Raw genomic sequence first — 24,914 nt, forward strand, 5'->3', positions numbered from 1 at the left:
CAACTTTGTATTTATTTATTTATTTAGAGTAAAGATGGATATATTCATGGCCAGCTTTTTACCTCTGGGTTTTTCAAATGAAGCATAAGCTGTGGTGGCAGAGCCGAGGATTTGTGGAAGCTTTTTGCGTTTGCTTCGCCTCTTCCCGTGGTCACTGTTCAACTGATCACAGGCATTTTTAGAATCAATTAAGCTGGGAGCAGCTTGTTTAGTTCTTAACTAGGTAGAAACAGGTGACAGAACTCAGCTAATCCAAGTCCAGTATTTTTGTAAAATCTGTAACTAATTCAGAAACTTGGATCTGGAGTGGCTCTTTTTTTTATCAGTGTTAGGCAGAATGTGTTAATTACTGGCAGCCTTTACCACTTATGTCAGCAGGGCTCTCAGTTAACTTCTTGATTACTCTAGCAACAGCTTTGTGAGGCAATTTGAAAGTTTTTTTTTGCTGTGGACTTTGACATTTCCTGTTTACTCTGCAAAATGAACAGGTTAGAAGCCAGATGGGCTTTGCACACTGTTCCAGTTCAGGAGGCAGAAGCTACTTGAAGCTTTGGAGCAACTGTCTGGTTTTACTTGTAAGAGCTTCTACTGTTTCTCTAACAGCCACAGATTTGTCTACCCTTTCCAGCATCATTTTGAGTTAGCAACACTTAAAAAAAAGAGTCTTAACAAATCTAATGTCTCAATTTGCTGTTGTTTCTGACAATTTTCCAATATGTTTGCCTCCTTTCAGCTAACAGGTGAGTTGTCCACCAACCCTCCACCCCCCATTATACCTTGTTAAAACACAGAGTTCTTTCATTTTAGCAATTGTTACATGGGCATGTACCTCCACATGTGTGCATCTATATGCAAAAGGCTTCTTAGCCCTTCTTACTGCACATTGTGCATTCACTTCCCAAAATCTGATTTAATAGAATTGTTAGGGTTGGAAGGGGGGATCATCCAGTTCCAACCCCGCTGCCATAGGCAGGGATGCCTCACACTACATCAGGCTGCTCGAGCCACATCCAGCCTCACCTTAAACGTCTCCAGGCATGAGGCTTCCACCACCTCCCTGGGCAACTTGTGCCAGTGTCTCACCACCCTCATGGGGAAGAACTTCTTCCTAACATCCAATCTGAATCTCCCCATTTCTATTTGTTTTTCTCCATTCCATTCTCTCTCTTTTTCCCATTTCCTTCTCTGTAGTAGGAGCAGAATAGTCATTAATTTTATGACACTCTGCAAAGTGAATACAAATGCAGTTTCTGACCACTTTGAGACTTATTTACACAAAGAACATGCTGCTTTTAATTCAGGAGATAGGTAAATGCCTAGTTGCATAATTCTTGGAAGAGTTTTATTTTGAGGTGCAGTGGGTCTGATTTGTCCCTGTGAGAGGGTTCTCTGCTGCCTGCCAAGGAGTGTTGCATCCTAGCAGCTACATCTCATTTTGTAGACGAATGGCCTCGGTTTGATTAGGCTGCAAGCCAATGTGAAGGACAGGTCAGACAGCACTGAGTCCAGCTTGTTTATCAATAAGATGTGAATAACCCAACAAAAATGCAGAGGTGCTGAAATGATGCTCCTGGGGGGAAGGGGGATAGGTGGTAGAAAGCAGTAAACTGAGTTGAATTGGGTGAATTTTGTTGTATTGTTGATAAAAGATACTGAACTTTCCCTGAACTTCAGACAGGTAAAGAAAGAAAAACTCTAAAAACTTTGAAGGATTTCAGGGCAGTAGGCTTGAAGCAAACAGTTTCCCTTCTTTCCCTTGAAATGTCTTGTGTCTTTTAAATGAGCCTCTGAGCTGAGACTTGAAGTGCTGGATTTCATGTCAGATGAGTAAAACATGATTTCAGATGAACTGAAATAATTTGTTTCTTCACTGTAAAAAAATTTCCAGTATTCAAGTTCATTTGACCCAAAAGGAATTAAAAATATCTCAGACCTGCCAGAAAACTAAACAACTGCATGTTGACCTGCCTCTAATCCCTCTAAAGCCCACAGATATTCATGCTAAATTTATCTTGAAAAAGGAACATTAAAACCCTGCCTGCATTCACTGGGGAGATGGATTGCTTTGCCGGCCTAGGCTCTCATCCCTGTGCTCCCTGAACTTCAGAGGCTGTTCACAGGCTGCAGCTCTCAGGGCTGGGGGACAGGAGGTGGCAGTCATCCCTGGCTTTGCTTTCCTAGGGACAGTGGGAAACTGCAGCAGAGAGACCAGCCATGGTTTCTTTTCACTTTCCTCTTTTGAGTTTGTGTTGTTCTAACTTCTGCTCCTTGATTTGCCTTTTCCCCAGAGAGTTTTGGTATCCATGCATCTATCCAGCTGATTTCCTCCCTCCCTTCCTTTTTCTCTGTGTCTAGAACATGTTCTTGAAAAATGCTGCATATTGGAAGCATCTCTTCTCAGTCATTGTCAGGACCCAGTCTCCCACCCACACACTGCAATAGGGAGAGCAACGTTTAGCCCTTCGCCTTTTAGAGGGCCTGACAGATTCAGAGCTCTTGTACAAATGACAATAAGAAGCCTTTCCCCTGGATATTGAAATACCTTGGGAATAAACCTCATGTGTTTTCACTGGAGCAGAGACTGCTCCTCTCTTTCAAGGCTTTCCACTGTCATTTTGGAGTTTAAGAAATTCATGTGTCCTCCAAGTTAGCTTTGCCTTTCTTGCAGTCTCTAATCAGCTGCAGCTGCTGTTGTTGTTGCAGAAACTCCAAGCAGATTTAGCAACAAAGATCTTTTCAAAACATAGGTAAAATTATAACTCCTGCTTCCTCTGCTTCAAATCCTGCCAGTCTAAGTGACCACAGTGTCATGCATCACATTGCTATTGCTCAGGCTGCCCAGGTGATGTTTTCCTCTGAGAAGGAAATTAACCTTTTCTTTTTTTTTTTAATCAGACAAACTGCTGGTTTCTGGCACAATGTTCAGAGAGGTACAAGAAGTTGGTTGAACGCAAAGGTAGCTCAAGTTGCAAGGATTTTTCACCTTACAATATGGAAAACTTTTTTTCCTATGCTTTTCCCCACAAGGTGAAACCAGCAGACTGTTTACTTTGTCTAATTAAAAGATCATTATGATTGTACAGAAGCACAGGAGCTGTTTGCACTCTCATTTGTCTGATAGGTTATTTACACTGATGATATTTATGCTTCTATTTGTTATACTCCACACTGAAAACATTGAATTGTATCATTGGCAACTTTGAGACTTTGCACCTGACCAAAGAGGTCCCCCTTTAAAAGGCTGGAATCATTCCCCCTCAGGCAAGACTTGTGGCTGTGGAGTTATGGCTAAAACACAATGTATTTGATTCAGCCATTGCTTTTCAGCAGTAATTCCAATGATGGGTAGCTATTTTTAGGAATTTATTTGTCTTTTCTCTTTTATTTTTCTCCTTCCCCCTGCCCTAGCTGGAAAATTGCCTTTTTCTTCTTCCCCTTGCTTGCTTTCCCCTTGCTTGCTTTCCCCTTGCTTGCTTTCCCCTTGCTTGCTTTCCCCTTGCTTGCTTTCCCCTTGCTTGCTTTCCCCTTGCTTGCTTTCCCCTTGCTTGCTTTCCCCTTGCTTGCTTTCCCCTTGCTTGCTTTCCCCTTGCTTGCTTTCCCCTTGCTTGCTTTCCCCTTGCTTGCTTTCCCCTTGCTTGCTTTCCCCTTGCTTGCTTTCCCCTTGCTTGCTTTCCCCTTGCTTGCTTTCCCCTTGCTTGCTTTCCCCTTGCTTGCTTTCCCCTTGCTTGCTTTCCCCTTGCTTGCTTTCCCCTTGCTTGCTGTATGTCTGTGTGTCTTTCTGTCTTTCTCCTTCTTTCCTTCTCCTTCTTACCCTAAATGATTTGTAGTGTTTGGTTGTTAAGCTGCAATTAATCAGCACTTCCCCTTCTTGCAGAATAGCTGGTTCATGGAGAGACAGCTACCATCCTCTGTAATCTGCTGTTGTTCAGGTCCTGGGCCATGGTTTGGCATTTCATTCTGTTAAAAATGCAAGGGGGCTTGTTAGACATGTCACCTACAAAACCAGGGGTCAGGCAAGCAGCTTACTTAATGTGCTAATTTGCTGTAATTTAATCATGTTTGGAAAGTGGATTGGGCATTGGAGTAGCTCAGTGCCAGACTTGGGCACAAATAGCCTATAAACACTTTGTTAAAGCACAAAGTGAGGGAAGAAGGCCCCACCTTTGGGACCTCAGGTGGGATCTTAGGCTTAGCACAGCTTCTGTGTCCAGTTCTGGGCCCCTTGATTTAAGAAAGACATTGAAACACTTGAATGTGTCCAGAGAAGGGCAGTGAGGCTGGGGAGAGATCTAGAGCACAGCCCTGTGAGGAGGAGCTGAGGGAGCTGGGGTTGTTTAGCCTGGAGAAGAGGAGGCTCAGGGGAGACCTTATTGCTCTCTACAACTACCTGAAGGGAGGTTGTAGCCGGGTGGGGGTTGGTCTCTTCTCCCAGGCAACCAGCACCAGAACAAGAGGACACAGTCTCAAGCTGTGTCAGGGGAAGTTTAGGCTCGAGGTGAGGAAAAAGTTCTTCACAGAAAGAGTAATTGACCATTGGGATGTGCTGCCCAGGGAGGTGGTGGAGTCACCATCCCTGGTGGTGTTCAAAAAAGGATTGGACGTGGCACTTGAAGCCATGGTTTAGTTAGTCACAAGGTGTTAGGTAATAGGTTGGACTTGATGATCTCTCAAGTCTTTTCCAACCTTATTGATTCTATGATTCTATGATCCATGGAGCTGTGGCTCTGCGTGGACCTGTGGCTGAACTCTGCAGTTTAATTAATTATGCATTAGCTGCAAATGAGCTGGAGACCGTGGAGCTCCCCATGAGTCATGTAAAACAGAAGTGGTGTTGCAGGGGCACGCAGGTGGGGCTGAGGAGCTGTGAGCTTTCTGAGCAGGTGGGAGGTGTTTGGGCAGGCAACGTGTTCTGCAAGTCACAGGCTCTGCAATACAGCCTGGCTTACAGTGACTTGCCAAAAGAGTTGCAAGACAAGCATTTTCCAGGTGCGATCAATTAAATCAGTGGAACTTAGAAGCTGGACCATAAATCAGTTTTCTACAGAGCAGCTGCTTTTTTGCCCCTTTTTTGAGCTTAGTGAGTGACAAATGTCCTCCTCATTCGTTATTTGGTGCTAAATTGTGAAGCCTGTGTTTGTGTTGGTGAAGTTGAATGCTACAATATTTTCCAAAGGACAACTTTTGCTGTTGGGGAAAAAAGTTGTCCAAAAGCTCCCCTTCAACCAGGTCAGGCAGATTGGTTTGCCTGGCTGCTTTGCCATTGCTTTAATTCCTCCTTTTTTGACTATTATGTTGTAATATGGAAGTTAAAGTTGTGACACAATATGTTTTACCATTAAATTAGCCCAGGGTATTCCTAGAGTCAACAAGGTTGGAGAAGACCTCAAAGATCATCTAGCCCAACCTCTCACCCAACACCTTATGACTACTAGACCATGGCACCTAGTGCTATGTCCAGTCCCCTCTTGAACACCTCCAGGGATGGTGACTCCACCACCTCCCTGAGCAGCCCATTCCAATGGCGAACAGCTCTCTCTGTGAAGAACTTTCTCCTCACCTCAAGCCTAAAAGGTGTTCTCTCTCTCACTTAATCATTTAACAGTGCAATTATCTCTCATCTTTATGTTATTCATTGTGTGACTGTGGCCTTGATGAGATCAATTTAGTTTTCAGCTTTTCTTTTTAGCATTGTAATACCTTTTCCCTTTGTTGTGATGTGCCAGAAAATATCTCCTTGGCAACATCTAACTGTGGTTATTCTTAGTGCCTCTCACCTGGCCGTGTGCCACGGCGTTCACCTGGCCATTGTCACTGCACCGATTGGTTTATCCTTCTGAAAAGACACATTTTGGTGGGGGGTTGATTGTTTGTTTTTCAGATTTGAAAGTTTTCCTCCACTTTGGTAGGGTTTTGCTTCTTTATTCTTCATAATTCTGATTCAGGCAGGTATTTGAGCGTCTCCTGAGCTTTAAAGTTGCTGTGATCAGGGGGCTGGAGCACCTCTTCTGTGAGGACAGGCTGAGGGAGCTGGGGTTGTTCAGCCCGGAGGAGAGAAAGCTCCAGGGAGACCTAATAATGACCTTCCAGTACCTGAAGGGGGCCTATAGGGAGGATGGAGAGAGACTGTTTACAAAGGCCTGTAGTGATAGGATGAGGGGCAATGGCTTCAAACTAGAGAAGAGCAGATTGACATTGGATGTGAGGGACAAGTTCTTTACTATGAGGGTAGTGGAACACTGGAACAGGTTTGCCAGGGAGGTGGTTGGGGGCCCATCCCTGGAGATATTCAAGGTGAGACTGGACAGGGCTCTGGGCAGCCTGACCTAGTTGAGGATGTCCCTGCTGACTGCAGAGGGGGTTGTAGTGGATGACCTTTGGAGGTCCTTTCTGACCCAGACCAGTCTATGATTCTGTGATTCTGTGTTGTATAGGTGGCAAGAAAGAAAGGGAATGGGGGTTGTGCCTGTGTGTTCACAGGAATGGGCATTCATTCTGCAAATATGGGACAACTGTTCTGCTCTAAGCAGTTTGCAAGAATAGCTCTGTAAAGACCCAAATACACAGTGCTTGAGGTATTGTTAAATACTTAGAACTCTCCCTGATTTCAAATGCCAGGGCCAGGCTATTCCTGCTGCTGCCAACCTGCTGTTCTGCTGCCCTTCTTGCAGCTGGAGCCCAAGACCTACTTTTGAGAGCCCAACCCAGCTTACTCTGACACCCATGGCAAACTTCTCCTGGACAGATGAAAGGTGGAGCAGGATCTGTGTTGAAATGTGATTTGACTAGAAATGGCATTACCATAATTCAGGAGGCAGGGAGCTCATAATGAGATCATATGGTTAGCAAGGCATGCAGCCCAAAAGATCCCTTTTCAATTACTGCTGCTTTGTAGATAAGGGCAGGACGAGGATTCCTAACCTCAGCAAGGATGCCTGGTGCATGCCTGGCCTGTAGACTACTAGTGTGGTCTTGCTTTTGGTTTATATAAAGGAGTGGAAGAGGAGGAGTTTGAATACACACCCAAAGCTGAAATAGTTGCTCTTGGTTAAGGATTTTCAGAATACAGAATTAACCAGGTTGGAAAAGACCTTTGAGATCATCGAGTCCAACCTAGCACCCAACACCATCTTATCAACTAGACCACGGCATTAAGTGCCTCATCCAGTCTCTACCAAGCAGCAGCCACTGTGTTAACCTGTGATTCAAGAAATCACAAGAATCCTATAGAAGCTGAGCTTCAAGTTAAAGGTGTGTTGAGGCAGCATCCTCCTGGGATGCCTTTTGAACAGGGCTGACTTTGTATCACGTACCCAGTGCACTGTGTGTGATTTGCCTCTGGTGTTTAGGCCATCTCCAATTTGCTTTCCCCTCACATGAGTTCTTTTCCATTTTAATTCACCTTGCTGGATTTGCCCAGTTTTCATATGAATGATCTATAGCAGAAGGGTCCAAATGCAGCCTGTAGTATGGGAAAGAGATTTATAAATTATGAAAGACCAGTGTATCTGAGCAGGATGGTTAAGGGGAAGAAGAAAGACAAATAGAGGACATTTGGAAAACAGAAAGCAGAGAGGAAGGTGAGCAGGGCTGTAAAACCAGCAGAAATTAGTTTTCCAGAAAATGCAAAAAAGTCAGAGAAACTCCCACTGAGATCGTGTGCACCTGCAACACAAAACCAGACCCCAAAATGGGAGACAAAACTGCTGGGAGATAAAAAGCAAGATCTGCTGACTCTTCACTGTTGTCTCCAACCTCCACAGACTGGGCTCCAATTTGCCATGGAAGACAAATGAAGATGTTGGTAGAACACAGGGAGAGGCTAACTGGGGAGTCAGTTGATCGTGGAGGGCAGGCATGCAGAAGCCTGCAGCACATGAGTGCCTGGGAGGGTTGCAGAACGGTGCCTTGTGATTGGAAGTGCAGCTCCCAAGAGAGTAAGTCTTCTGCCAGCTGTCAAGGGTGCTCAGTCCTTTTCCAGAGGTGCAGATATCTGCTTCAGCAATGGGAAGCTGAGAGCTAAAGCAAGTCCACTCTGCCACCTCCTGCTTCCCTCCCACCCAGCCTGGTCCTCCTGCCTTTGCAGCACCAAGTGGTAAATGGCCTCATGCCTACTCTGTGGTCTAAGTCCCAGGCTTGGTGTGGCATTGCCACCAGCACAGTGCAGCTGAGCAAGGGTGGGTGCCCCAAGCCTCTGCACTGTCTCAGCGCTTCATGTGTAGATGTGCTCCAGGTAGCCTTCCCTGATGTGTTTGGTTTGAGTCACTGTGGTTAAAAAGGAAACCAAGCAACAAAACAAAGAAACCCCCAAACCTGTTGGTTTGCAGCAAGATGCATGAGGGGATGGGAAGCTGGGAGTCCCTGCAGGAGCATGTTCCAGGAATGGAGATCAGCAACAGAACAGCCCATCAGAAGTGCTGATCCTCCTGAGGCTGCAGAGAAGGTGCTCAGCAGTCGGCTCAGGTGTTTGTCTGCTGCTGCTGTGACAGATGAAGTGTCCGCAGCAGCAAACAAGCTGCATTTGAAATGGTGTCTGGCCAGGCTGAATGCTGCACGCTCAGCTTTGGAAAGAAGGTCCAGGGAGTTGCTCTTTTGACAAGCTGCAGATGATGGCTGTGAACATGACATGCAGCTCAGTCTTCCATCTGCCCATCCTGGTCTCTGCACCCACCAGAAATAGGAGGTTAAAAAAATGAGAAGCTGCTTTATTAGGACAGTCTTGCTGCTGTGAGATTGGGGAACTCTAAAGCTGGCACTATTCAAGTGCAGCAGCTTGGTAAGGGACTCTTTAGGAGCTCTAGGTGCAGCCATATTTCCCTGAGCCTTTTTGAAAGGAATCACGATGAAAATCAAAGCAAAGTAACAAAATGGCAAGGCAGCAACTGTGCTTTGGGTGGATGTCCTAAAGGGAGTGACAGGAAACACAGGGAGAGGCTGTTTCTGTGGCAGGCAGTGTGCTCATGCTTCAATAACTCACAGCATCTGTTTGTGCTTTGCCTGCCATGATGGCTAAGGCAGAATCAGGAGATGTCATGTAATTAGGTTTCTGATATCAAAGATTAATGAACAAGGCAAAACTTCCCAGAATATAAGGTGGTGTCAGACGTCCCAAACTGTCACAGTTGGAGAATTCTTCTGAAGACCTACCAATGTTTGTGTCAGTGTGAATTTTGCCTGCCCTAGAGGTGGGGATCAGAGCCAGGCTGCATGGTGCATGGTCCTGGATGTTCAGACCTCTAGTCCCAGTGAATGTGGAAGTTCTGGAAGAGCCCAGATAAAAGAAGTGAAAGGCCAGATTGAAAAATGGAACAGTTTTGATATAAAGATTGGGATGTTGCACCTTGCTCAGGAGTAGGGAGCAGAGGAGAAGGATCCTGTATGATGTGTAATGCTGTAAGCAGTTTGCCCCTGCACAGTGTAATGACCTGTCCTCTTTGGGCTTTAATGTACTCCACATATATTAATGCATCATTGGAGCTGTCACAGCTGGGAACATTGTTTAGTTCTTGAGTCAGCAAACAGCTAGGACTTTGCTGCCTGGGAGCAGTCAGGATCACTTGCTGCATTAACAGCCAGCAAAAATGAAGGAGACCCAAATACCCCCCCAGGCTGCAGCCTCAAGCAGGGTTGTGCACACTCTTTTCCCTAGGCAGTTTTGCTGCCCAGCTCTTGGCTGCCTTCTGCACCTCCTAGCACTCTGGGCAAAGCCCTGGGGCAGGAGCACCTGTCTGGCTGCCTGGCTCCTAATGTTATGCCTAAGCCAGAAGCAAAGGTTTTCCTTCTCTTTATAACATGGGCACTTCTTATTCCTTCTCTGGAAGATGTTGTGCATTGTTGGGAGAAAATTACTGAAATGAATTTTAAGCTGGCTTTGGAAAAAAAAAGGTGGGTTTTGAGGGGCTTTGGGGTGAACTGCTGCAGAGCTGCTGTCCTTTTGATGAGCAGCACAAGAGCAAAACACAGCCTTGGCTCTCAGTGGTTAATTTTCACAAATGTGAATTTTTCCTAGTGGGGCATGGAGGTGGTTTCAACACAGGCTATTGTTAGCTATTGCTAAATGCCAAGTGTCTGCTCTTGGGAGATGGGGAAGAAAGTTGGCACCGGTAATTAGTGGCTGATGCACTGATTTGGCAAAAGTTGCTGAAAGAGAATGTCTGATGGAGAGACCCTGGGATGATTTAGTGAATCACAGAGCAGTTGGAGATGACTTTTGGGATGTTACTGTGCAAAGTGCACAGGTGATCAGAAGGAAGGCAACGTGGAAAATGTGAAGGAGGAGGAGTTTGGTGTCTTAGTTCCTTTTCATGAGCTTTTCTAGCATATTGCTAGCAGTCCAGTGATACAACAAAGTTATTGATGCTAGCTAAAGAAAGCTGAGATGCCAAAACATGACAGATTTCTCATTTACTTTAGATGCAGCTTTGGTTTACTCCCTCTGCAGAAAGATAGGGATATTAATTTGATTTGAATGCAGCTGTCATTTAGGAGCAAGCACAATATGGGCATAGCACAGCATGGGCCAACAAATGCAACAGTTCCCCATCCAAGAGCCTGAGAGGCAGAATGGCACCGGAGGGGGAGTCCGTGTGGTGTGTGGTCAGGCAGTGTGTGGAGGCATCCCTGACTATTCCATGAGAGCCTCCTAGGAAAGGACACTTTGTGGGAATCAAAAATCTTACAGCTCCTGTTGTAAAAGTTTTGAGCTGTGCTGCTGGGTTTGGGATGTTTCCAGTGCCAGCTGGAGCTGGTGTGGTTTTCTCTCTGCTGGGAAGCACATTGGGTTGGTGCCTCAGAGGTGCCAGTGCCCACTGGGCGTTTTGTCTTGAGGGAGTGACACTCAAGAAGTGAAGGTGAATGTGGACGTGGGGAATTTTCATGCTCCAACCAAAATTTAAAGTAGCTGGTTGGCACCCACTGGCAGCACGATGACTCCTGGGGAACCTCCTGATAACTTTTCTCAGGAGTCAGCAGGACTGTAAGGGCTGTGGTGTGACAGTGATGAAGTGAGGATCAGAGAAGGAGGACAGGCAGTTTTCACTGCAGGATGGTAGGATCACATTTTGCCTCTGGCTGATTTACTCTCAGCAGGAATAAAGATACCGCACTAGGAGTTGGTTTGACTTTGACACATAGTAGAAAGAAATGAAAGCACAAAAGCTTTAGATACTTTGACAGCAAACCATCCACCAAAATATCAGCACCCCCAGCAGCAGAGCTGGCCAGCTGCAGCTGCAGAGCTGGGCTCAGCCTCTTCCCCCTGCCCAGCACCACTGTTCTGCAGTATCAGGTCTGATAGCTTTGGCCTTGCTCCTCATTGCTGTAGTGGTTTGTGAGCAGCAGAGAGAGGACACAACCTGCAGTCCCTGCAGCCAAGCTGTACTTTTCTGGAGAACATTAAAGATTGTAGTCAAACTTCACAATAACTGTGATTTGCCTTATAGGTATGAATGTCTGATTACCCCAGGATCCCATGGGAAATCCCCTGAGACTGCTGTGATAGCTGTGTAATTACTTCTGGGTGCTAGCTGGGATTAACACTTGAAGCTTTCCCAGTGGAGCAAACCATGAGGTAGGGCTGGAGATGGCTGCTTGGCAGGCTTTGAGCCTTGATAAAGAGCTCTCTCCATCACTGCAAAGGCAGACCCCTTCTCCCTCTATGGTCAGCCTGGGAGTGGCAGCTGGGCTCTGCGTGAAGAGTGAATTTTCCTGCTGGATCATTTGATTCTCACCAGATTAATTTTAAAAACTTGTGTCCCCAGGAGCAGAAGCTGCTGGGAGCCTTGAGGCTGACAATGAGAACGTGATGGTTGTGCTTATTGGCCACAACAAACGTGTTGCCTTCCCAGGAGAAGGACGTTTTGTCTCCATGCATTTGTAGGACCACTGCATGGGGCCTTCTGTCTGTCCAATGAGCGAGGCAAGCTCTGCCACCGCAGTGTGGTGGCCTGTAGCTGGAAGTCTTGTGACAAGCATGTCCTTGGAGCTTGGTGGAGAAGTGGCAAAAAGCTGTCCAACAAATGTGTCTTTCAAGGACTGTTCTTTGACTGGAAGCTCAGAGCATGTCACCACTCTGTGCACTGCATACACAGGGCACAGCCTGGAATACAGGACGTTGAGGGACACTGCAGTGGGGCCAGGTCTGCATCCCTCCTGGCAGCCAGAGGATGTAGAGGTTACTATGCTGTTGTCACCATGGTGGGAAGCTGTGGGGGGCTCTGCCCAGGATCTGCTGAGACGGCAGCTCAAGGCAGCACTCCTAAGGCAAGAGCACAGATGCTTTTGTAACGAGCACAGTGACCTGGTGACTCATTCATCCATTCCCAAAGCAACCAGTTTTGATGTGAAAACTTCAATAAGTGAAGATGGAGAATCCAGTTTGTAACGTATCCTAGAGTTGTTTCTTATTTCTGCTTTGAAGGTGAGGGCTTTAGCTTCCTCCTTTTGCTTCCTATTATGTTTCTGTGGACCGAGCACCAGGAGGCTTTAATCAATCCATGGCGCTCTCGCCGCTTTTCTTTGCCTCTCTGAGCAAGTCTTTGCTTGACATTCTCTGAAATCAAGAGGTTCTCACTGGGGTTTCCAGTACTCTTGTAATGCAAATGATAATCATGATGTTAATGTTGGTTATTGTTACTCTATAAGGTGAAATGTCAAGATTTCTTGTTTTCATGTTAATTTTTGGTAGGTAGGTGCCATGCTTACTGTGTCCCACCCCATCAGAGAACATGCTTTGCATGTCACAAGGAATAGAATAGAATAGAATTAACCAGGTTGGAAAAGACCTTTGAGATCATCAAGTCCAACCTATCACCCAACACCATCTGATCAACTAAACCATGGCACCAAGTGCCTCATCCAGTCTCCTCTTAAACACCTCCAGTGATGGTGGCTCTACCACCTCCCTGAGCATCACATTCCAATGGCCAATCTCTCTTTCTGTGAAGAACGTTTTCCTCACCTTGAGCCTAAACTTCCCCTGGTACAGCTTGAGACTGTGTCCTCTTGTTCTGGTGCTGGTTGCCTGGGAGAAGAGACCAACCCCCACCTGGCTACAGCCTCTCTTCAGGCAGTTGTAGAGAGCAATAAGGTCTCCCCTGAGCCTCCTCCAGGCTAAGCAACCCCAGCTCCCTCAGCCTCTCCTCACAGGGCTGTGCTCCAGACCCCTCCCCAGCTTTGTTGCCCTTCTCTGGACATGCTCCAGCAACGCAACAGCTTTCCTAAACTGAGGGGCCCAGAACTGGTGATAATGTTGGCTGCTGTTGTGTGCCTGATGGGTTGGGTTTTGACATATAGTAGTGTAAAGCGTTGTGGCAAATTGGGAATGAAGGATGAAAGGCTGTTAAAAAAATTGTGAGTGTAGCTATAAATGAATTAATTCCATATCTAAAATGTGTTTCTGGGTTGTAACAGCAAAGAGGATCCCTGTCACTACTGTTGAAGTGCATGTCTGTGTCTAGGAAAGGAGCTAATGTGTTGAAGTGGGAGGGACTGGTTTGTTACTAACCTGCCTGGATAGGGAAAAGCTGTATTGGCAACTGCTCTGCTTCGAAATGGGATTCTGTGGGCAGTAGGATCAGATTTAGAAGTATGGTGTCTGTCTTTAATTGTTCTGAAATGGGTGTCCTTGGTAGCACAAGAGCTCAGAGTGGTGTATTTTTGCTACGAGTACTTTTCAGCAGCAAGTGTTTTACTGCAAGCAGCTCCTTCTTCTCATCAAGGCATGGGTCTGGCTTGCTCTCCTGCTGGCTTTACACAGCATTGCTTTGTAGAAAGCATCACTTGTTTTGCAAAGTAAAAATCCTTTGGGTCAGGTTTCTCTCTCTCAGGTATTTCTGTAATTGACACAAAGTGAAACTAATACTGCTTTAGGAGACACGGAACACAGCAAGCATTGCTGTTTTGAGTGTACGCCAGCTTAGCCAGGACCTGAGCCCGAGGTTCTTTGGCTGATGACTCGTCTCTGTGTTTGGTTTCAGCAGCTAACCTCACTCACCTGGACGGTCTGGGCAGCGCCCTGAGCTCCATTGAAGAGCGTGTGCGGAGATCGAGGCAGCGCTACCGCAGGCATGCCGCGGAGGACGACTACAACATCGAAGTGCTTCTGGGGGTCGATGACTCGGTTGTTCAGTTCCACGGGAAAGAACACGTTCAGAAGTACCTGCTGACCTTGATGAATATTGTGAGTACCGCGCTGTGGGAAGGCGCTGAGGGGATGGGGAATGTAGGTTGGCTTAGCCGCTGGTGTAAGGCATAAGAGAGTTTTTTCATGGCAGGAGATAAAGTAACTGGAGGGGGGAAATCCAGGCCCCTTTTAGAAAGGCAGAAAGGGGAGATGGAAAAGAAGAAAAAAAGGGCTAAGGAAGAAGCTGACTGTAGGACTCTTCAAATGTTTAAAGTCCTGCTTATGTGCTTTGGTGGGTGGGGGCACAGGGTCAGGGTCTCAGGTTCTTGGAAGTCATTACATTTTAGCCATATGTTCCCTTATCCTGAGCTCCCTGCTGCAGAATGGGTTGGTGAACTGCCTTCAAACAAGGTTCTCCTAGAAACTTTGATTGGCTTCAACGTTTCTAAAACTACTCAGTTAAATTCTTTGATTCCTCAGCAACCACGCTGGATCCCAGGCCACCTGCCTACTCCTTGTTCACTCGAGTAAAATGTTATGCAGCATACCACTGAACTTCCTTAAGTTGATTTAGCATTTATTCCATGAGTGACATCTTTAGGTTTCCTTAGTTAAATATTTAATCTCCAGAACTATAGCCTGTGCAGCAGACTGTGTAATGTGTTCGTGATGAAAGGAGACACTAGAGAATATTGTATCTGAAAGAACCATTTTTTTCCCCCCTTCTAAATATCACCACAGCAGCCCCAGTGTACACTGGTTGGGTAAGCAAGGACTCTATTTTGTGGGAAAAGAATCAAGTTTTGAAGTGATCTCTTTTATAGATCAAAATCAAAATATATTTTATTCTCCTGGCCAAATATTGGACGTGAGCCATAGCCCCCTTTATAGGTAACTCATTTTTGGGGGGGGACTTTCTTCCTTCTCATTCTCACCTGGAACAGGATTTTCTCCTCAATAAAACACACTTGTGTAACGATTTTAGGGGCAGTGATGTGTGCTCTTAGTGAAATATTGTTGAGTAAAACGTTGCAGGCCTGCTCTGGTTTTGACATGAAGTATACAGGCACGGCAAGAGGATGAGCACCTGGAGGTGACTTTTTTGGCATTATGAATCATAAAGGCAGATGTGTGGACAGAAATCCAGGCTGTGAGGTGCATTTGCCTGGGATGAATTTTTCCCAAGATACATTTTTTTAAACCATGAAGCTAGTGGTTTTCATTCTTTATTATATTCTTGTAATAATGTGTAGAAAGTCACTGGTTTTCACTTTCAATGAGAGGTGGAGTATGATTTAAGACAGTCCCTTGTGTGACATAAATTCAGTTACACTGACTTGGTCCCTTCAGTTACACTGACTTGGTCCCTTCAGTTGCACTGACTTGGTCCCTTTGGTGAGGGACTATTTAGGATGTTGGGTACTGATAGGACTAGGGCAGATAGAGGAAAATTAGAAGTGGCTAGATTCAGACTGGAAGTTAGGAAGAAGTTCTTCCCCAGGAGGGTGGTGAGACACTGGAACGGGTTGCCCAGGGGAGGTGGTAGAAGCCTCATCCCTGGAGGTTGTTAAGGCCAGGCTGGATGTGGCTCTGAGCAAGCTGATGTAGTGTGAGGTGTCCCTGCCCATGGCAGGGGGGTTGGAACTGGAGGATCCTTGAGGTCCCTTCCAACCCTGACAATTCTATGACTTTTTATAACAGTCTTGCAAATAGTTAAAAACCTACCCTAACATTAGAGTTGTAGGGTACTTAGTGTTTGCTCTGATGGCTGTAAATACATACAGTCTACAGAAATGACACAGTGAATTTCACTTATTCGTGTGGTTGGTTTCCTCTGAGGCTTAAAACAAAGTCTACAGTGAAACAGATGGTTTTATACATCTCTAAATTAACAAGCCAAACAGGCCAGAGCAGGAATGTGGCAAACAGGCTGAAATAGATGAAACAGGACTCCTTACTTATCATGTCACTTAAATCTATTTAAAAAAAATAAAATATACAGTAATGGTAAAGAAGCCCTAAATGCTCCAGCTGTGGGATATACTTTTGCCTAATTTTAGCAAACCATCCAACACACAAATTGTAAGAAATTACAAGTCTCGAGCATCCTGTCTCTGCAAGTGGTTTAGAAAGTGCAGCCTGTGTAACTGAACCCAAAGGGCTGTAGCAGCTCTTGGCAGAGGCAGTAGTTGTTCTGTTGGGAGATCTGAGGTAGAAACGTATCTTTAGGGGACTGAGGATGTCTCCCTTTCCCTGTGCCCAAATAGGAGGAACTGTTTGAAATCCACTGGGCCTCTCAAGGAGGCTGTGCACAGTCTTTGGCAGTCATCAGCGCCCTGTTCTTTCCTTCTTCACAACTCAGCTGGATTCTAGAGTCAGTATTTTAGCAGAGGGATGGGTGGTGGTAACCAGTTCTACTTCCAGCTCTTGAGGTGTTGCTCCAATATAGAGGCGCAAGAGAGGATTGTTACTGCAGAACTTCTCCATCCCTTTGACAGTCTTAACTCCAGCTGGCAGCTCCTCCAGCTCTTGCCCTCATTACTAGATAGATGTAAGGTACACTTCTGTGAAGAGCATTGCTTTGGTCTCATTTGCTGAAATTCACACAGTGATTCTTCCAGTGTCCTCTCTTCTTCTTCCTTGAACAGTCTGTTGGGTTTGTTTGGGGTTTTGTTTTCCTTTGGGCCAGCCTTGGGGTCTCCAGCTGTTACAGGTCACATGGATGCAGTGGGTTTCTGATGAGATGTGTAGGTCTGAGGGTAGCTAGAAAAGAAGCAGCAGCTACACCAAGTTCCAGCTGTCTTAAATCTGGTGGAAGATCCTCCCATAACCATCAGATTGTGTGTACCCTGCTGGTTTTATGGCTGTAATCAATTAGCTTTGTACAGTAGCAAGGCAGTAAGCATAAAATCAGTTAGCTTCTTACAGTAATGAGGTAGTAAGGATAAAATCAAAGAATGCACAGTAAGAGAATCAAATACTAGTGGAGTCTTTACTGGAGATAAGAGAGTGATCAAATAGCTGAATTCCTGTTGTTCCAAAAATGAAATAAACCCCAGGTGAATCCTCCCTTCTCCTGGAGACATGATACCACTGTCCCAGAAGCAGTTCCCAGTATGGCTGCTTCTCTCCTCTTTGCCTGATTTCACAGTTTGTGGTGGCATGAGCAGTTGTCCTCAATTAACTTCTCCCAGGGCTGTTGGGTGGAACCCTACCACCAACCCAATCCAAGCAATCTATCTTTTTTCCAAGCCCGGCACAACGACATGCTCAGTAAATCTGTTTTGTGCTGCTTCAGTGATGTGTTACAGTCCACACCTAAAAGCCATAAAGTGAGAGAGAACAGGGCTCGGGTGTCCTGGCTATCTTGCATAGCTGTTTGGAAATGAAGTCACTCCCAAAGGGATGGTGACAGACGCCAGAGGATTTTTAACACTTAGGGCTGCAGCCGCGCATCGCCTGACTGTACACCAGCCGGTCACCGCGGTGAGCTTGGCTTCTTGCCACCCCTTTTTCATCCTCCAGTCATTTCCTCTTATAAAAACCTTGGTTTCTCTTGACATCCTCTCTTTTCTCTGCTCAGCACCATCGAGACCTTCAGTCCATCTTTGGTAAACATGCCATTGTTTTTGCTTCAGAGACCCTCAGCCATCTCGCGCTCGCACCATTTTCTGTCGGACGTCATGCTGTGTTTCTTCCTGGGAAGGATATTAGCCTGCACAGTCCTCTGCATTTCCAAGCATGAGCCCACACGTTGCACAAATTGTATTTATAGCATCCAGGAGCATTGCAACAGAGGAGAGAGATTTGGCCTGTACCTTGCAGCTCTGTATTTACTCAGGAACGTGGAAGGTGATTTAATTTCAGCAAGAAGGCTGCTCAAATTCCCAGGGAATTGATCTGCTCAGACAAGTGTTTGGAAATAATAGAAAGAGAATTATCCTCTTCCTTGGGAAACAAAAAGATTTCACTGCAGGACATTTAGGGAGGAGGAACAGGGTGCTGAATGGGATTTATTGAGCTAAAGTGGGTATTGGTGGTAGCCAGCCCCAGGGCTGAAGTTCTCTGCTCATTTCATAACCCTCTTTAAAACAGTTTTCAGCATTGTGCAGCCTGCTGTGGAAGAGCAGCTGACCTCAGCCTCACCAGCGCATTTACCAGGCTGGGCTTGCAATACTGATTAGGGTGACTGTTTCAGCCTCTGCAATCTTGTGTTTAGGGTCACATCCAGAATGGATATCTTCAAAACAGACTTATTGAAGAGGCAGAGGTGCAGTATGTGAGCTCCCAGTAACTTGGCCACTCCAGATAGCAAAGTCTTTCATCTTTCTTGACATCAAGTCTTCAGGTTTCATACCCCTCCTCAAACTGTGGGGTTTTTTTTCCCATTGAGGCCCCTGTTTTAACTTTTTCTTGTATCCTTTGTCTTTATTCCTCCACAATATTCCTCAGCTGGTGAGGAGAAAGTTCTTCCCAGCAAGAGTAATTGGCCATTGGAATGTGCTGCCCAGGGAGGTGGTGGAGTCACCGTCCCTGGAGGCGTTCCAAAAAAGATTGGAGCCATGGTTTAGTTGTCAGAAGGTGTTAGATATTAGGTAAAAGGTTGGACTTGATGATCTCTGAGGTCTTTTCCAACCTGGTTGATTCTGTGATTCAATTCCTCAACTACCCCGTTTTCTGATGCTGGCAGTTGCCATCCTTGTAGATTTCCTGGAAGAATTCTGTCTAAAAGTATGTAATTTTAACAAAATGATTTGACAGTTTTCAGGAACAAAAGTCTTTCATTTCCTTTCCATGCTTTTAAAAGTTGTGATATTGCAAATATTTAAGGTTTAGTCTGTTAAATCCATTTAATAGAATATATAGCACCAAGATGTTTGTGATGCTAAATCCAATCTCCTCGAAGTAGATAGCTGCCTAATTGCCATTATATCAAAGGGAGGTAGGCCTTAAATAGGATGTATGCCTCACTCTGAGCTAGATTTATCTGGATATTTAGGCATTCACCTGCTTTTGAAATCAGTGAAAATCAGTTCTAAAAATTAGCCCCTGGGTTCATGTCTCTCCCAGTCATTAGGTGAAACTTCAGCTCCAGAACAAACACATTAAACAACTTTTCATTTGAATAATTGGAATCCATGGGAGTTATGCAGCTGGGGGTTTTGGAAAGCCCCAGGAGTCTTTCACCTGCATCTTTCAGCACTACACATGTCTTTGAAATTGTGGCCCTGAGGCACTTTTGAATATGTTATTCATCCTCTTTAATAGGATGTACATGATACTGCTGTTATAGATGAGATCTCTGCTTCCCTATCTCTGGCTGATGAAGGATGAAGGTTTGCAGGTACAGAACAGCAAGTCCCTAATGAGAGGAAAGGGCAGAAATGCCATCCATTTCTAGCTGGCAATTGGATGAAAACCTGAAAGCCTGGCTAATTCAGGCTCTTAAAAAGAAAGTGATGATTGAATCCTTTGAAATAATGGTGCACCCTGTATGCAGGATTTTGCTTATAGAACTATAAAGCGTGGGTTTCAGATGGGAGGAATATTTCAGTACTATAGAATTGACTGGATTTTTAATCATTAAATAACTTATAAACACCAGTAGTCATTATTTCAAATCAGTTTATTTCAGGATGTGCACTTCAGATCTGGACTAACTCTTAAGAATTTCCACAACTAACAAGTGCAAGTCCAGCTCTATTCATCCAAGGAGCTTCAGGTGCCAATAGCCAAATTCTAGTTTGCCTGAAAATGTAAACAGATGTGAGTTAACTCCATGTTTAGACCAATAGCTGTGTCTAGTGAGAAGAACAGCTTCTGATGAGGCCTCAGGACATTATACTTGTCTATTATCTTCATTATCACATGACAGTGGAACCTGTATTCAGGATTGGGTCCTGCAGGAGGTTCCTTCTCTCAACTCTTACAGGCTTTATTTGTGTCCACAGGGGTACTGTTTCCAGTGCCAATTAGGCGAGCATTGCTCATTATTATTAACTGGAATCTTCCTTGCTGCTCTCTTGAACGGAGCAGAGAGCATCACATAGGGTTTGGTACCATCCTTGAAGTAGAGCATAGTTACTGCTAAAAGACTTTTTTCTCCCTTTCCTCCAAATACCAACATGAACTTTAGCTGTAAAGGTTGCAGCCAGGGACTTTGGAGCTGTGACAGTGTGGTTTGTCTGATGGATCATGAATAATTAATATCATTTTTCACATCTTAGATGCTTTTCTTAGCCAAACCACTTAGATTTGTATTTATTGCATTGATACCATGTCCCTGTCCACTGGAGTAAGAGAATAAGTGAATCTGCTTAATTATTTTTTTGATACTGTAGTTGATTTTATTAAAGTGATCTTGAGACAGTAATTCAGAATACTGAATCTTTGGGTGCAAAGGTGATTTACAGTGTTTAGAGAAACTTCTCAGAGCAGTGGTTTGTGGGCAAGAATAAGGAGTTCCAAGAGCCTGAGGGAGGAACTAAGAAAAATAAATTGGCCATGAAGTCAGAAAACAAAGTCTATGACCTTTCTGCAGCCAAAGTTTCAGTCAAAGATGAGATAGAGACCCATAACATAAAGCTACCTGGTGCCTTGCCAACACATCTGCTCTGGGGAACGTTTTTCATTTTGATCAGAAGCAGCTAACTTGGACTTGGTAACATCTAGTGCCTGTGACACCAGGGAAGGTGAATCAGGACTGGGACTCCTATTTGCATACAAAATGCCAGATTCTTTTCTCTGCTTTGCAATGTCCGTTGCCAAGCTCTTCGAACCCTGCCTGTTGCTGGTGGATTTGAGCTGAGGGATAGATGTTTTCCAAATCTGAGATCACAGTTTGACCTTTAAGCTTCATGTGTGTTGTGTGCTTTCATTATTCTTTTCTCCTTCTGATGCTCAACACAGATTTCAGAAAAAAAGGAGTTCCTCTCTGAGGAAATGAGGAAATGCCTTGTAAGGACTAGAAAGGGGGACTGGGAGCCCTGGATTTTGCCTGATGACTCTCTGTGTGACCATCATTCATTCACCCAAGGAACTGATGTAATGTTATTCCTGTGGGATTAAGATGAAGCTTTGGGAATGTTAGAAATGCTAGTTTGAAATCTTCAAAAGCATAAAGGAGGCGATGAAAATCGAAGAGGACAGTGCTGTTTGAAGTGGGAACACAGAGAAATAAAGTGAGAGGAGAACACTTTGGGGAAGGGTCAGATTACAAAAGTTTGTGCTCAGTATCCACCATGGCATTTCTGGTTCCTATTCTGTAATTCAAAACAGCCATTTCTTACAGAAATAGACAATCACTGGATGCCCACCAGGCACCAAAGCTTTGCTGCAGATAATTATGATCTGATGAATGAGCTGCATCTCAGGCTGGGCTTAAACAATGGCTTGCCAGGAGCTCTGCCATCCCAGAGGGAAGGGGCTGATGCTGTCCAGCTCCTCTTCTGTCAGCCTGGAGACATCCATACATGGTCCCCTCTCTGCCTGAGAGCACGTAGCCATCAGTGTCTTCTGCAACAGTAGTTCAGTAAGGAGGTTGAGTGATCAGAGGGCACTCTAATTGGCTTGGATGGATCAGCAATTTGTGGTGGCTGGAAAGCCAGATGTGTAAACTGCGTCTCTCTGAATGGTTAGATAAGCCCTCTGATGGCTGCTGTAGCTGGCTCAGAGTTGCTTGGGGCTGATGGTAGCCAGAGGTTGAAACTCTCTGATGTCCATCGGGGGGGGGGTGTGTGCTCAGGCAGCCCAGGGAAGCGGCGCTCACCCAGCCGTGCGGTGTACCGCGTGGAGCCGCAGAGGGGGCACCTCAGGATGAGCTCAGCCATTCATGGTTCAGTGGGATGGAGCCCTGGTGTGATGAAGTGGACTGGCTTTCGCATAGCTGATGCTAACAGACTTTGCAAGGCTGGGAACTCCTTCAGACTGCATGGGTGAGTTTGCCAATGACTTGCCAAAATATGCAGAATATCCTTCCCTAAAAATCCTGCCAGCTGTCAGCAGGTAACCCGCTCTGCACCAGCACTAGCAAAACTGCAGACTCTTTATGAACATTTGTGTTACAGCACTTTTCAAAGTTCCCTTTTAGGCCTGGGCCCCGCTTTGCTCAATAATAGAAACCTTTCCAGTACTACTTTTACCAAGCAGGGTGCATCTCACAGATCCTCAGCTTGTCTTTAGTTGGTTTCTTTTTTTTCCCCTTTTTTGATGTATTTTAGGTGCTTACTTTGCTGACTTGAAACACACTCAGGACAGAATAATTATAAAATAAGCAGAAAGGAACAGAAGAACAAAATAAAGTCTTTGTTTTTCTTACAGTGCACCAGTCTGTGCCAGCCTGATTTCTAAAGAGAAACTTTAAATAGAAATCCATGCTTTGCTTTGATAGAAGTATCCCAGAAAAATAAACCAAAGTTGTCCCAAAATAGTGTGTGAACTACAGCAGCTTGATGAAAGTCTCTTTACTGTATTCCACCATGCTTTGAATTCCTTAAGATTTGCCCAGCCTCTATAAATGCTGAATCACTGTAGGACATCTAACAAGGTTTAATGCATTCACTGCCTTCTGTTCAGGAGCTGTGATTTTGGGATGGTCTCTGTAGTTTCTTTTCATAGCAGCGACGTAATTTTAGACTTACTGATCTAGGAACAACAGGAGATTGAATCTGATTTTGTTGGGGTTGATATAAACCAGGATGTCCTGCTGGAAAAGTACTAGGCAACCATTTTCCCACATGTGTGCCTTTATTACACAGACATCTGAACACATACATCCATTGCATGATTATCTCTGCTTTGAAGCAAACGTTTCTGCAGTTGTGTTGGATGGGAGCCTGGAGCTTTCCAATTGCACAGGCTGGTTGGTCATTTTGTGCCCTATGCCATGAACTGCAGTAACTCTGCTCTCCTGTTGAAATAACAGGTGGAAATGTGGAGACTCTGAGCTAGGGATTGTGGAGACCCTTTCGGTGTGTGCACTTTCGGTGAACCTTTGAGAACGCAGCGTTCAGTCACCTAGATCTCATGTCTTGGATAACTTCCTGAAACAAATAGGTGCAATTTAGGCCATGCTGGGGGGAAAAAAGCAAAGCAAAGCATCTATTTCAGCATATTATCTACGTGCAGTGAAGGCAGTGTTTAGTTTAGAGAAAGGCACAGAGGGTTCAGTTCAGCTGCTGTGTGAAGAGGGCTTGGACTCATCCTTATTAATAAAACCAAGCCCTAGAGCTTTGAATTGCCCCAGTGTCTTGCAGAAAATCCAGAATCCCTAGAGAACTGAGCAGCTTTTTACACTGCTGGTGCTTTCCTGCTCGTTCACACTTTGTTAGATGTCATTTGCAAGAACAGTCAAACAGTGTCTCAGTTCTGCTCCGTCAAGGTTTTGAAGCCAAGTTTTGTTTTGGCACCAGCAGCGATAGGGTTGTTCCCTTACTCCACTATTGTTAAAAGAGGCTTAGGTTAAATTCTGGAAGCTAATGAGAGAGCAGGGTGCAGCAATTTGGATTATGTTTTATGAACTAATTAAATACTTATCTACATGCTGTGTTTACTGCCCTCTGTACACAGGAGTTTGTCAGTATTTATTTCATTTATAGGTAATTTACAGCTTATTTCAGCCTTGTGTCCTTGATGTGTGTGCTCTCTTCCCACTGTACAAGGAATGGGGCATGGTAATATCCTTCCCTCCTTTGATAACATGCAAGGGTCTTTTTCCTGGGTTGAAAGGTTTTTTGTAAAGCTGAATGCATGTTTGTGTTTTGCCTCTTCATGGTCAGTAATGGTCCTCAAAAGAAAAGTCAATGTTGGGTTTTTTTTCAATGCAGGAGTAAAAAGTGAAGTCTTCTAAGCTCCTCTTTGAACCTGGAAATAAGTGATTTGGTTTCCAGAGGTACTGTGTACAAAGCAGGTCTGAACAGATCACCTAACTCTGCACTGCTGTGAAAATCCTGGCCTCTGAAGCCAGTCATAGCCATGGGCTCCTCAACCACCATCATGCAGCCAACAATATCAACGAGTCAGCAGTAACAACCCTGGAGCCAGGCATCCCACGGCACGGTCCCCAGGTGCCTGGGCAGATGCAGGGTGTGAGTCTGCTCCTGGAGCTGTGCTTCAGCCACATTGTCTCCTACGAACAGCCCAGGAAGCTGAGGACCTCTCTAAACTTGGACATTTACCAGGCATAAAATTAGACTTTTATATCCAAAAATACTGATAAAATTAATTAGAATTCACTTTAAAATGTCAGTGGGGATTGCTTAACAAAGCCTGCACTGATGTATTTAGTTTTAATGATTTTTACAGAGATAAAAGATGGGCCATTAAAACTAGGGCTGACTGAAGAAACAGGACATTATTTACTACATTTCTAATGAAAGGTTTTCTGAAAGTTACTTATTAGCTTGTAGTAATGAATCCCTTTTGTAGGAATAAATTGAATTTTAGGTCCAGCCAGCAAAGCAGTCCAGTGTGGTGCAGCCTTTGCCAAGGGAAGGAGGTTTCAGGAAAGGCATTTGCCTTGCAGGGAATCTCATCTGCCTCTTCTAATTTGTAGAGCTAAACCCCTGCCATTTGGCTGAGTCTCATGCAGTCTTCATCACTGAATGCCTCAATCAGCCTCTTTAACAGTTAGTATTTGCCTACGTTGCTTGTAGCAGCATTTCCTAAAGAATCTTTAGGCATCCACATTTCATTCTTTAATTAGTTACAGTTTTCTCTGCTCCCTAGGGTGACTTCCCCATGTGCACGTTCAGTTATGGAGCTCTAATATAAATAAAACTGAAAAAAAAAAAGAGGC

General features: G+C 45.0%; 1 protein-coding gene across 2 annotated transcripts in view; it reads left to right on the forward strand.

Moving 5' to 3' along the window:
- ADAMTS2 (ADAM metallopeptidase with thrombospondin type 1 motif 2) overlaps window positions 1-24,914 on the forward strand; it is a 195,057-nt gene that overhangs the window by 121,050 nt on the left and 49,093 nt on the right. Inside the window, exon 4 of one of the 2 annotated variants that reach the window (XM_054168297.1) lies at window positions 13,974-14,176. In XM_054168297.1, coding sequence (XP_054024272.1) covers window positions 13,974-14,176 — 203 coding nt within the window. The remainder of the gene's footprint in view (window positions 1-13,973; window positions 14,177-24,914) is intronic. The other variant, XM_054168298.1, reaches the window with a different exon arrangement.

Source organism: Dryobates pubescens, chromosome 16 (assembly GCF_014839835.1).
Source record: "Dryobates pubescens isolate bDryPub1 chromosome 16, bDryPub1.pri, whole genome shotgun sequence".
NCBI classification, from domain to species: Eukaryota; Metazoa; Chordata; class Aves; order Piciformes; family Picidae; genus Dryobates; species Dryobates pubescens.